The 13,779-nt window shown below is 35.8% G+C and overlaps 2 protein-coding genes and 1 long non-coding RNA gene across 3 annotated transcripts; 1 reads left to right on the forward strand and 2 right to left on the reverse strand.

Moving 5' to 3' along the window:
- Positions 1-650: 650 nt before the first annotated feature.
- Positions 651-6,518, reverse strand: LOC100002544 (endonuclease domain-containing 1 protein). Its single transcript, XM_001920370.9, has 2 exons — positions 5,422-6,518; positions 651-3,245 (listed from the first exon to the last, which is right to left on the reverse strand). The coding sequence occupies exons 1-2, from the start codon at positions 5,821-5,823 to the stop codon at positions 2,637-2,639; spliced, it is 1,011 nt and encodes a 336-aa protein (XP_001920405.5). The 5' UTR covers positions 5,824-6,518; the 3' UTR covers positions 651-2,636.
- LOC141376360 (uncharacterized) lies at positions 2,484-7,300 on the forward strand. Its single transcript, XR_012386300.1, has 2 exons — positions 2,484-6,484; positions 7,002-7,300. It is a non-coding gene; the product is annotated as an uncharacterized lncRNA (long non-coding RNA).
- Positions 7,301-9,279: 1,979 nt separating this feature from the next.
- On the reverse strand, positions 9,280-13,279 carry zgc:172339. The gene is made up of 2 exons (NM_001111177.1): positions 12,954-13,279; positions 9,280-11,479 (listed from the first exon to the last, which is right to left on the reverse strand). The coding sequence occupies exons 1-2, from the start codon at positions 13,242-13,244 to the stop codon at positions 10,904-10,906; spliced, it is 867 nt and encodes a 288-aa protein (NP_001104647.1). The 5' UTR covers positions 13,245-13,279; the 3' UTR covers positions 9,280-10,903.
- Between the last annotated feature and the right edge of the window lie 500 nt (positions 13,280-13,779).

Below are 13,779 nucleotides of genomic sequence, written 5' to 3' on the forward strand. Positions count from 1 at the left end.
TCCAGCCGCAATCCAGTACTGGGAAACACACATACACACTCATTTACACACATACAGTACTGCCAATTTAGTTTATTCAATTCACCTATACCGCATGTCTTTTGGGGAAACCGGAGCACCCGAAGGAAACATACGTGAACATGGGGAAAACATGAAAACTCCACAAAGAAATGACAACTCACCCAGCCAGGACTTGAACCAGCAACCATCTTGCTGTGAGGCAACAGTGCTAATCACTGAGCCACCATGTCATCCTTGAAACCTTTTCAGTCAAGCAAAATATGATTCTTTAATTTAGATAATTTAATGTTCTTCGCTCTAAGGGAAAGTCTGTAAAGAAATGTTCTTTGCAACACCCGGAACGATTCTTTTATTTTGTCAATGCAAAAAAAAAGTTTTTGGAGCTTTTTATGTAATTAATTGTTGCATTCATTTTAGACTCTGTTAAAGAATCAGTGTCATTGTGCTTTGCTGGGACGCTACATTTACATTTTAAAAGTCTTCTAGAACAGGAAAAGACTCCATAGTACTTTGCAGAAAAACAAGAAACATTCATTCACTGGCACTATTAATTGGGTTCAAAATAACAGCTGCCAGTATTGATATTTACCAGACACAGAAACACAGTAGTTTCAGAACATCTTTTAGAGAGAGAGAGAGAGAGAGAGAGAGAGAGAGTCAATGCTTATTCAGCCTTATGCGCCTCATGGCATTTGTATATCCTTCCTCATTTGTATCTCTCTGAGATTAGATTATGCCCTTAAGTAGAATGAAAAGAATATCCCACAAGCCACTAAATTCACACATATGGTGTTAGATTTCATTGATCAGCTTTTGAACACTCGTCCTTTGTGACCTTAGAATTACTGTGCACTAAACTGTATTCCCTTACAGTGCTAAAAATGTTTTCACAGAAGCCCATTTTACCTCAAAATATAAAAACAACAAATAATTGCATATTTTTGCTCATTCAACACTTTTCTCACAATTCTTAAAGGTAAAAAATCTAAATTTGAACAATTCTGATCATTATCCCTTCAAAATTGTGCATGGCAATTTTGTTATTTTCCCTTTCATTTAATTTTGGATTACACAACTCCATTGAAGCTTGTTTCCGCCCTGATAAAAAGTATCTGCAATTTTGTTTTTCCAAATTATAAATGAGATTTATTGGCTATTAGTTCTGGAAATGTTCCTATGCTTCAGATTTTATATAAACTTGCAGTTGCACATTTATATCTTACAAATAACTGTGAGACTTTTTGGTCACATTTCTGAGTTTATATTTCACAGTTAAAAATTTGCAATTGCCTTTTTCATTTTATTATTCATGCTTTCAAACATTTCTAATGGTATTAACTGTAAGATATAATCTTGAAATCGCAAGATATAAACTTGTAATTGTACAAAATGTATAAACTGCCAATTGGGAGAAAAATAATCAGAATAGTGAACATCAATGATAGAGAAACATGAGCACTTTCACTAAGTGTTTTTAAAGAATTCACAAGACGTTTTCTCCATTCATAACTCTTTTTATCATCCATTTAATAATGTTTCATTGATGTGATGCACTGACTGTTACTGAAAATAACCCTTTAATCATGGAAAAACTGCATATGTATGGCTAATAATGAAACAAGACTAGAATTGTTCTTAGGTTTTTATTGATTTCTATCAGTGTGACATTTTTCATCTTTATTTATACACACCATCTTTATACTACAAAAACCAAGAAATACAACCTAGAACATCAGGTGGTGTCAGTAGCATGTGCATGCAAAGTAAGTTTGTCATGATCAGGCTTTGCATTTGTAGGAGGATTAACGTAATAGTATATAAGATAAAAGCAATAAAGGCAGAAAGCTGAAATAAAAGGTTATGAGGTCATTTCATTATTGTTTTTCTCCTTAAAGACAATTACATAGTATTCTTAAAATATCACAGATGAATCATAATTATTTTATAGGCCAAAAACATACAGTTCTATTCAAAAGTTTGTGGCTGGTTATTTATAAATTTTGTGTACAATTTTTTGGTCTCTTATGGGTGGTTCATTCTGCTGTGGCGACCCCTGATAAATAAGATATTTAGCCGAAGGAAGTTTAAATACATAAAATGTGTAGTAATATATCTTCCAGATATAAATGATTTCTTATGATGATGCTTTTTGGGATTCCTTAATGAATAGACAGTTTAATATTTAAAGCATTTATTTAAAGATATAATTCAAATGTGAGCAATTTATTTAGTTTATTTAATTTATTAGTTTATTTTAAGGTCCAATTCACACTATTAACAAACCATTAACAAAGATTAACTAATAATTAGCAACTTATTAATCATTTGTAAAGTAGTTGGGCTTAGGCGATAGGGATAAAGTATGAGAGCATACTTTATGAAGCAGCCAATATCTCAACAATAATCAGATAATATGTCAGTAGTTAATAGTGGGAATTGTTAGCCGCCTTAACAACTAAAGTGTTAACAAAAATGTTACTGTTGGCCAATTTATTGCACAGCTTCTGACCAAAAAGTCTGTGTTTAAAAGGAAATGCCTAGAAAAGCTACTGGAAAGAAGAAAGTATGAAAAAACGAGCCCACAACCAAAGCTATAGAAGTGCAGGCAGGTCAGATCATACGCTGTGAAGAAGGTAAGGAGGAAGAGGTGAAGGTGAGTTACAGTTATCATAGAAGAGCTGGAAGTTCATGTCTACATTCATTCTCTGTGTCAGAATGAGCTCGAGCTCCAGCACCGTGAGCTCTTGAACCGTGTTTCCCTCTTTTGCGTTCTTGGCAATGGCTGCGTAGGTCGGGAAGTGGATGCGCTCAACGTGCGGGGAGTTTCGGTCGTAGTCGGTGCAGCAGTAAGCAGACCACACGTCTTCGGGGATGCCCACACGATTCAGGTTGTTACGTCGGATCATGTTTCCAGCGTGGATAACGCCAGTCACGATGTAAGCTGTGCCCCTGCAGAAGTTGTTGAGGCGCACGCGGATACGCTCTTCATACTGGCGCCAGGGCCCGATGTTGAACTCGCGGATTTCTGGCACGACGTTGGTGAGCGTGTATGTGGCCGCTCGGTCTTGAGGGTCAGACTGGTGCTGGTCTGGATTTAGGTGTCCTCTCTCGTACAGAACCACGTCTGAATAGTCATCCAAAACCGCCTGGCTGTCCTCAAACTTCATGTGTAAGTATCCAGTAGGGAATGGCATCATGTTCCCATTCCCATCAATCTCTGCAAGCTGGAAAGAAGATACCACAATAGAATGCAATAGAATATTAGCCTATGCACAATACACTTTTGTATCCAGTAAAACGGATCTCAAATGACTTTTGTATATAATGCAGTTTACTCGAAATGCCTATAGGCTACTCAATCTGCACAATTTGTAAGATGTTGTTACATTACCTATACAAAAAAAAAAAAAAACCACTAGAACAGAATTATATATTTTGTGGTCTTATGCGCCTCATTATCTCAAATGTTTCAAATATGTTCAAATCCAGAGAAATAAGCCATTTTAACATTGTAACATGGACAGTGGCCTGATGTCATACACTCTCGATTTCCAGTTTGGTTTTATAAAACACCAAAAGTGCTTTAAAATGTTGTTTCATTAGACTGTACAGAACAGCATTTTAACAGAACCATATAATGGATTTAGTTTGATAACACAGTGCTGCTTCTTCCTCACATAATTATGACTGGAAGAGCCAGAACTGGGGGACTGTGGCATAATAAAAGCTGTGCTGCTTTCGTGCCGTGACATGCTTGTCACTTAACAGAAATTGTTTCAGCACTGTTGTTTCGCTGTGATGGCTTTCAGCATTACTCTGCTTTGTACTAGCATGATAATAATAATCCATGAACATGAGCTCTACAGTCCTGTAGGAAATAATAAAGGTAACATCTCCCATGATTCCACACTCAGCGTAATCAATATACATCTTTGTTTGTTGTAAATACGCGCAATCTAAATTACATACTGTGCTTTTAAAAGGAAGTTGACCCAAAAATCTAAATATACTCAGTATTTACTCACCCTCAGTGGTCCCACACCTTCATGAACACTAAAGAAGAAATCTGAAAACCAGTAACTAACATCCATAGCAGAAAAAATGGAAGTCAATGGTTAAAGGTTTCCAGTTTTCTTCATAATTTCTTTTTTTGTCTTCAGCAAGTGGAGAGAGAGTAAATGATGACAAAATGTTCAGTTTTAGGGGAACTTTTTCAGTAACACTTTCTCTGACAAGTGCATGCAATGTCTTTCTACTTGTGATGAGCTTACAGCATCTTAATACAATAAAAGCAAACAGTTTATAGTTAAGTTAAGTTAAGTTTAGATGCAAAAACCTCTAAATGCTGTTTTTTTACCCTTATATGTATATGTTCAGTTATTTTACTTTAAAGACAATGAAAATAACTTATTCATCATAATAAAAGTAAACTTACTGAGCATAAACACAGGAGTTTGAGAAAAACGCTAATTTTAGAAGAAAACATCAAATTTAGGTTTTTGCATCTAAACACATCTTCATATGAAAAAAAAAAAACATCTTGTCATTAATTTCAATAATGATAATTCAATAATTTGCTGAGTGTGTTTATGTGCCAGCTCTTTGCTGATTTAGGCCTGTCATCAATAAATAAATAGCAATAAAACTTAATACCGCCAGTGGATGGTGACGAGTCCCTGTAGTAGTGATTGATTTATTGATTAGTTGATTAAATCATTCATTAAAATCATTTATTAAACATTACAGATTCACTGAGAGGCAAAGCCAGCATCTGTCTTGAATTAATCATTGGCTTGTTTAATGCAGTTAAAAACAGACCCTTTTAGGGTTGCATTTTTTAAAAGCATTGTTTTTCAATTGTAAGTAATAGATTTTGTTATTACCAACAAAGTTAAACGTTTTATTTCAATTCATCTTTATTTCTATAGCACTTTTACAATGTAGATTGTGTCAAAGCAGCTTAACATAGAAGTTCTATTAGATTCAGTGTTTCCTAAGTCCATAGTTCCAACAAGAAGCATCAAAAATCTGTGTGGACGAAACTACAGCTCTCACTTTGTGACATTTATTGCATATGCAATGTCCCTGTTGTTTATTACTCAACAGGGTATATTGATAACTTGAATTACAAAGACATTTTTAAATGTTTTGTGAATGACATGCTTAGCAATGTTGTCTTCCATATTGTAAAACAATAATTACAATATTATCATTGCACAAGAGCTACTGAAATGTGGTTACTGCTTAAAAAGTAATCGAAAAGTAAAACCTAAACGGCATAATAGGTTACATTTGTATGTCAAATTGTATTCAGTAAGTCAGTTCAATTAGTAAGTTGTCTATAACAATAGAAAGTGAATCTCAATGTTTTTGTTTTACTGAGAGTAATTATCATCATACCTGAGGTTCGTACATCCAGGGATAGTCCACACGCCGATCACCCTCTGTTTTCTTGAAGCTGTATGCAGAGTAAACTGGGATGCGGATTTTGGGATCATACAGGGTCACAAATCTGGGTTTGTCAGCGTAGCGTTGGCAGATCTTCTTGAGGCTGGGGTCTTTAAAGCCACGTGGTGGGGTGCCCATATACAGCGAGTCCTTGCATCTCTCAATATGGTTGAAATCTTCAACCACGATTGCAGTTCCCCAGTGTTCGGAGAACCACATTGTGACGGCAAGGGCCAGGAGGAGGTTGGAGAGCTGCATTTTAGGCAATGGAGCTTCTCGAAAGTCTGGCTCGAGAGTTTCTTTGATAGAATGAGTAAGTGGGTGAAAGTCGAAGCTGGTTCCTTTGAATAACATCTATTAGATAAGCAAAACAGAACTGGCCATGCTTTGCCTAAAACTGCTCCATGCTTGACTTCAAGGTGTAGCTTCATGCTGGATCTAGGGTTTTGTGTGGCTGAACTAAAATAATAAAACATTGTTCTTGGCTTGAACTTGACTTTTATGAGGAGTTAATAAAATATCAAAATAATTTTTAAAGTGTTTTTCAATGTGTATTTTTCACATACATGAAAAAGACTTATTGTCACATCAGGTTCTGAGCACTTGACACTCTTTTAACTTAATGCAAAATGCAAGAGCTCTGACCTCAAGCAATTCTAAATGAGTTGGATGTTGATTGTTGCTCTTTTATATAAATGTAACATTTTGTAAATTCGTCCACTGCACTGTTGGTATTGTGGACATTTTGATGTATGACATTTTTGTTGGAAATAAAGGGATATTTTTATTCTGAAAGGATGCATTAAATTAAGAATCTCAAAATGTGTTGTTGTAAAAATAACTGCAGGTATTGCCAAAAGCTCACCCACTGTAACCATTTGACATAAACACAAAATGCATTGTGTTTCTTCATGTTCTTCAACGTTCTTCATGGAACTGTCAATGCCAAGGTTATGCTAATAAAAACTATATATGTATATAACGTTTGCTTGTTTTGACACATTATTTAAAATGTGTCTAAGAAATAAGTGAATTAAAATTTTTATCGGTCTAGTAAAAAAAAAAAAAATCCACTGGTTATTACAGAACATTATTAGTGTTTTACCCTGTGAAAGTCTGAAATTTCATTCATAGTGGTCTCAAAAGGTCTTACAAAGATTTACATTTGACATGATAAAACCTGCAGAAACCCTGTTTTTACCCAGACATGGAAAAAATAAATAAATTAGAGCAGTAATCACAATACTGTGAAACCATGATATTTTTATTCAAGGTTATCATACCGTCAGAATTTAAACTTAAACATGGAGTCTAATTGACCTTGGAGTTTTAAACCCAGTAATTTTTGACATCTGCTATCTCTATCATTACTCGGACTTTCTCATAATGTGCTTTTCTTTTTCTGCTGATTCTGTTTGTTTTCATTGAATCACACTCCAGAATTTAGGGTTGAGGCTTCTTTTAGACTGTGCCATCATGTTTTTTTTAAACCAGTGTCAATAAATTCATCCCAGCAATGCCTTTAAATATAGAAAAAAAACTGTATTGCACTTAATTGTTTTCAACATTGAAAATAATTAAAACTGTTTCATAAAATCTAAATCATCTGAACAACACAGGATTAAACTACAAGATCAATTATGCAGTAAATGTAAATACAGTATATGTGTGTAATTGACTTACAGTTACTGACAAACTGCTGCCAGTAAGTTACTTTAGATTCTACAGGAAATTATTATCAGTGTATGGATGTTAAATGTTCCTCATGGAACCGTCAATGCCAATAAGGAACTTTTATGTTTAAGAGGGAAGATTACACTGTAAAAAATAAGTCCGTAAAATTTAAAGGCATGGTACAAACCATAAAGGTAATTTCTCATTTTTGCAGTAAACTACCGTATTTCATTAATTTATAGATGTAATATGTCTCTATTTTGAATTACCAACACCTACACATCTTTTGTTACACAGATAGAGACATTAACACAGCCATATACATGTGGTGATGAGTAAGTTACATAATGAACCAATGCTCATCATAAACTACTTTTCCCACAAGCAAAAAAGTGTATCAGTGTATAGAAGCCGGTGTTCAGTGTCATTCACACAGCTACTAAACACCAGTATGCTAACATGCATAAAATTAAAATCATGAAATGAACATTGTTTATCAACATTAGATGTCAACTAAATCTCTAATGTACATAACTGATGGAAAAACAGCTAAAAAGATCCATATTGATGTCAACAAAAAGCATAAAAAGTGATGTGCCATGCAGGGAATTCTGGGAAAGTCAGTTTACGGTTATTCGCTGTATATATTATGCACAAAAACTGTTAACAAGGTTATGGATTTTTACAGTTTTTTTACCGTTGAAATCACGGCTATTTTCTGATTCATTAACTTCTGATACAATTTGCTTAATTGGCCAAGAAACTATTAGTTTTTGGGTAAATTTCACGCTGTTTAAAACATGGAGCTTGTTAGACATGGAGTCTTAAATCCAATTCTTTTTTTGACATCTGCTATCTCTAACATTGTTCTGACTCTCTCATATTGTGGTTTTCTTTTTTCTGCTTCTGTTTTTATTGAATGACACTCCAGAATTTAGGGTTGAGGCTTCTTTTAGATCGCCGTCACGTTTTCCTGACACCAGTATGTCACATATCAATACATTCATCCCAGCCATGCCTTTAAATAGAGAAAAAAAACTGTATTGCACTTAATTGTATCTGTTTTTGTTTATTATTAAAATTATATTGTAAAATCAAAATCGTACAAAAAACATGAATAAACTTTAAAAGAGTAAGAGAAGTTTCACAAACTACTTTCGAGAGGAGCAGATGATATGATTAATTGCGGCTGTTCTCTCATCAGTAATCATTAGCAAGCCAAACGGATCATTCCAAACTTATGATAAACAGCCCGACTATCATGACTCCCTTCGTCTTTTGAAAAATCCCCCATCCACCCCATCTCCCCCTTTTCCACCTTAACCAGGGGGAGCTCTCGAGAACTACCTGATCTCGTACCCCCCCATTGACCAGACGGGAGCCCTGGGCTCAATTATCTCCAAGCTCAGGGTTCTCTCCCGCCAAACCTGCTATTATTATGAAGCAATATCTAAGTGTGTACTGTTGAAACAACTTTATTTTAAAATATAGTAAAATTAGAATCCGATATTTTGAGTAGTGATGATATTAAAATAACTGACCCCATCTTGACCCAGCAGCTTTCTTGTTCATCTGTAATCAATAGGAATAGATATGACAGTTTAAAGAGCAAGTATAAAAGGCAAATAATATGTATGAAACCTTATCACACATTCCCTTTCTCTGTTTCTCCACGTACGCTCTTCATTCCCTTTTTGGAGAGCTAATCAGCTTTATGGTGACTTGCATTACCGTCTTATAATATGCAAATCAAGCCACGCTAAGTTCCTCATCATGACAGAGCAAATAGTTCTCAATGGAGTGAAAAGGTGATGGAGGCAAAAAGAACCGAGATAAGCCTCCTGTATAGTGTCCTGTGTGAACAAGGGATTATAAAGGATCAAGCCTTCATTTAATGCCACTTTTAGTTATTTATCTGATATTACACAAGCTGTCTCATTCCTACCATTGTGCGTTTTATATGCCAACACAAAAGCAACTTTCACTTTGAAAAAAATCTGCAGATTATTAAATCGATCAAGCAAGATGAGCTTTATTTGTTGATTTTGAAACTATTTATCCAGAACACCTAGACTATTAGGTTGAAGAGTCTTGTTTTATATTGGTTATTGACAGACAGCAGGCACAAGGAGAAGATGAAGTGGCCATTTTTTTATTTGAGATGAGTTACAGTATTCAGACAAATTGCTGTAAACATGTTTACCAAATGAGAAAAGATCAGTTGTTGCAGTTTCATAAACAAGTTAATGGACCTAATAAAGCCCCCAAGGCCACCGATAATTATGGCCATTAAATCGATCTTATTTCATCACTATTTTCTGGGCTCTCTGTCCAATTTTGACAAAATAAAGGTGAAAATAGATCTTCATTTAACAGTTGAGGTTAAGAAATGCATACAGATTTTTCTCTTTAGATGAAACAAACAAAATGAAAGATAAATAATGTTAAAGCCAATGACTTTTACTGTTTTATTTGACTTTGAGTTCTTTGATATACTGGTTTCTGGGTTCTTTTAAGCACATACACTACTGTTCAAAAGTTTGGGTTAAGTTAGAAATACAGTATTCATTTATTTATCCTTTTCATCAAGGATTCAGTGCAGCAAAGTTATTTTCAAGAATTTTTCAAAGGATTTTTATTTACATTTTATTTTATAGGTTCATTTCAATGCCATTTGCAATGTTATTATTTTAGAATACCTTTTTTAAATTAACTAGTGGGAATTCTTCTCAATTTTAATTCAAGACTAAAATAACGTAAAATACAGTAGGTTTTCAAATAATTTTTTTTATCTAAGAACCCTAAAATGTGTTCAAAGGGTATTAAAATAAAATATAATCAAATAAAATCCCTGGTGAAAATAAAATACTCAAAAAGCTTTCAAATCAAATACAATTCCTGTTGAAAATAATAGACAAATATATATTGCTGACCCCAAACTTTTAAACGATAGCTGCACAGATGGTCTTTTTCTGTCACTAGATTCTAATTCCTTTTTGGTTCTAATTGGAAGTTTTAACTTAAAAGTGAATGGCAAAGTATTCAGTGTACAGAACACTTACATTTATATTCAACCGGATAGACAAATCAGCTAAAGCCCAAAGTATACTAAAGTTTTCACATGTAGACAACAGTATGCACAGACTATAGACATGCAGTGGTTTACATTCATGGCCATGCAGCTTTGAATTGATTTTACAATGAAATTGTAACACCAAATTTGGTCCACAATGTGTCAAAACTGAACCAGGCTGTTGTTAAGCAGTCGTAAACAAACTGAGGAAATAAAAAGAAAAACTGCAACATACTACTGAAGATGACAAAAATATGCCTCTGTTTACAATTACAAGACATCTGCAAAATACAAAGACATTTCTGTTGCTCATAACTTTTGGAAAGAAAAAGTGCAAACATTGTACAAGTATAAACCATTATAGTGTGTGTGTGTGTGTCTAACCAACACAATCTGACGGCAAATCGTAACTTTTTTAATTTAGTGGCTAACTTATTTAAATTTGTACGATCTCATTTAGTAAGATTTGCTCATCCCCCAGTGATGGTTGGGTTTAGAGATGGGGTTGGGTGCCATGCTTCCTTTTTAAAATCTTACATTTTCATATGACTGAACTTGTAGGACGTTGTATGAATTAGCCACTAAACTGACAAAATTTAAAATAGTTATGTTTCCTCGTGAGACCAGACTGGTCTAACATGTACATCAAAATCCAAAGTACACTTTGAGCTTTAGCGTGGCCTGTCACTATTCCTTAGGGTCACAGTTCTCATAAAAAAGCTGAAACTTCTTGTCCACAAAGGTGTTCCTCTTCAAGAAATCTTCCAGCTGCTGCACGGACATCTCTATGACCTCCGGTACTTCTTTCTCATTGAGGCCATGGGATGCGTAGGCTGGGAATTTTGATCGCTCATCAAACGGGGCATTATGATCATAGTCGACACAGCAGTACGCTGACCACAGGTAAGTAGGAACGGCCACTCGGTTGATGTTGTACCTACGGATCATCCTACCGGACGTGGTGACCCCTGTGACTATGTAGGCTGTACCGCGGCAGTAGTTGTTGAGTCGCCGGCGGATGATGTGCTCATGTCGTTTCCAGTGGCCGATGTTGAACTCACGAACCTGTGGGACTACATTGGTGAGAGTGTATGTGGCCGCCTTGTCATCGGGATGAGCCTGGTGCTCGTCGGGGTTCAGATGACCTCGCTCGAATTCGACAATATTTGAGTAGTCCTCCAAAACAGCCTGGGTGTCTGAAAAACTGCCGTGGACATTTGGAGGGAAAGCCTGCATTTCACCAGAGTCCGATGTTGTAGAGAGCTGAAGTAATGAAGAAAAACATTATTGTTAAAACGTATGCCTAAAACAAATAAAAATGTTTTATTTTAAATGATCATATACATAGTATATAAAATGGTATCTAAATATTATGTAAGTATATTCACACCAAACACGGATGTAAATATTCGCATGAGTAGATTGCATACAAAGCCAATGGTGCAAATGGTGCTAAAGGCTAATGTATACTACTGTGTCAAGCGGTTGGAACGTTCGCATAGCTCTCGCCATGGCCGATGCTGATGCTCACCTCTCAAAAAATGTAGCACTTCGCAACGACGTATAGCACAAGCTATATGATTGGTTGGCTTGGTATCGCTTACGAGCATGGGCGCTGCTGAGAGCTAGACACTTGACACAGAAGTATAAATCTGCCTAAACTGCGTGACATGGATGCTGTGATCACGCAATAATCTCCTCAGGTCTGTTTTCTGTGATAGTTTAAAAAGAAATGACAAGCAGAAAACTTGCATGAGGTGAAAAACCTTGTGAGTAATCTAAAGAAAGTGATGCAATGCATATAATCACTTGTGCTTTTAGTGTGAATTCAGCATAAAACTGGTTAATATGGTATTAACTGGTTTAAACTAGTCTCAGAGCATAACTAGGATGGGACTAGGATTCAAGTGGATAAGCAGTTTGGTTGTATAGCAAAAAGGGCCCAAATCATATCTAAAACAAGCCAACAGGTTGAGCCTAAGACACCATTTACACTTCGTTTTAAAATGTTTTGTTGTAGTGACACATGGGGTCCTCATTACTCCAGCATCTTTGACCTGTGAAAATGAAGCATTTTGAAAAGACTGAACTTTGTTTTAGTTTGAAAACACCAGTGTTGCATTTCAGTTCAGAGAGGCTAAAACACAAACTAGCGTAAATACTACTGCATATCTTTCCTTGATCTGTCAAGGCCCTCTCATATGGCAATACCACCAGTAGACCACAAGTAGCCTACAGATACTAAAAAGATATGCACTTGCCCAGTGAGTGTGAGTGTTGACTTTCATGCATTTTACGCTGCATAATGTGGACGGAGATTGTTAACACAGAACAATCAATTCCTGTTTTAATCAAGTGAAATTTGGTTGAAGTTGGTTTAAACTGGTTAATACAGTTTTGATAAGGTGGTGTTCAGCTGTTTTAACTCTTCAGCAGTCAGGAAAGAAAGTCAAGAAAACCAGTCATCAGAACTACCTAGGACATAGGGCAGATAGTTTTAGATACATGGTAATATAAAAAAAAATGCCTAAAATCAACCTAACAGCTTTGGAAGCTTATTTTAGAGGATTAGCTACTGTGTGCGACAGATAAGTGTTTTGACCAGGAAAGTTGTGTAAAAACAAACAATATTTTTATACTGAAGTTATGTAAACTTTTCAAATGTATCTACATTACAAAATTGTTGATTGAAGTGTTTAAAAGTTTGACAAAGCTTGACAACTCGACTGCTGGTTACCTGTGGCTCGAACATCCAGGGAACATCGACCTTCTTGGAGCCGTCGGAGCGTTTGAAGGTGTAGGCGGAATAAACCGGGATGTGATCCACCACATCATACAGAGTGACATACCGGGGCTTGCCGTTATAACGCTGACAGATCTTTTTAAGGTAGTGGTTCTCCAGACCCCGCGGCGGGGTGCCCATATACATGAATTTACGGCATTCTTCTGAAAAATCTTTCTGCACTTCAGAGCGCACATTCACGAGCGGAAAGCAGAAAAACACCAACAAAACAGCCCGGGGGTCCATTCGGCTTAAATAAAACACAGCTCCGCTTGAGAAACTCCTCTGAATAACTTTTTAGAAGTGTTCCTGTGTGCTCATTTTCCATACTGCAATGATAGTCAAATAACCGCTCGCTGCTCACCTGATACAGCACTCGTGCAGTTGTACAGTTTCACCAGCGCGTGGTGCTGTTTTACAAAGACTGCGGCTGATCACTGCATCTGAAAAAATATTGCTGGGTGTTTCCCAGTGATGGGTTCCAGCTGGGAGGGCATCTGCTACGTAAACATATGCTGGATAAGTTGGCAGTTCATTCTGCTGTGGCGACCCCAGATTAATAAAGGGATTAAGCCGAAAAGAAAATAAATGAACAGAAAAGTGAATCTGTGGAATTTGTATTTGACAAATTTCAAGTTCGTAAAAAAGTATTCATTGGGGTAGATTTTTATGATTGATATTTATATATGGAATGTCTTCAATCTATTTATAGCACAAAATAAAAAAATCAAGATACTGCTATTATTGCTAAAAGTTATTAAAATCTGAACTTGATGAAGGA

Source organism: Danio rerio, chromosome 10 (genome assembly GCF_049306965.1).
Source record: "Danio rerio strain Tuebingen ecotype United States chromosome 10, GRCz12tu, whole genome shotgun sequence".
In the NCBI taxonomy this organism is placed as follows: domain Eukaryota; kingdom Metazoa; phylum Chordata; class Actinopteri; order Cypriniformes; family Danionidae; genus Danio; species Danio rerio.

Coding starts and splice junctions, on each gene's coding strand:
- LOC100002544 (XM_001920370.9), bottom strand. CDS start 5,823: ATGTTATTCAAAGGAACCAGCTTCGACTTTCACCCACTTACTCATTCT. Junction 3,246..5,421: donor CCTGGATGTACGAACCTCAG/GTATGATGATAA, acceptor TCTTCTTTCCAG/CTTGCAGAGATTGATGGGAA.
- zgc:172339 (NM_001111177.1), bottom strand. CDS start 13,244: ATGGACCCCCGGGCTGTTTTGTTGGTGTTTTTCTGCTTTCCGCTCGTG. Junction 11,480..12,953: donor CCTGGATGTTCGAGCCACAG/GTAACCAGCAGT, acceptor TCATTACTTCAG/CTCTCTACAACATCGGACTC.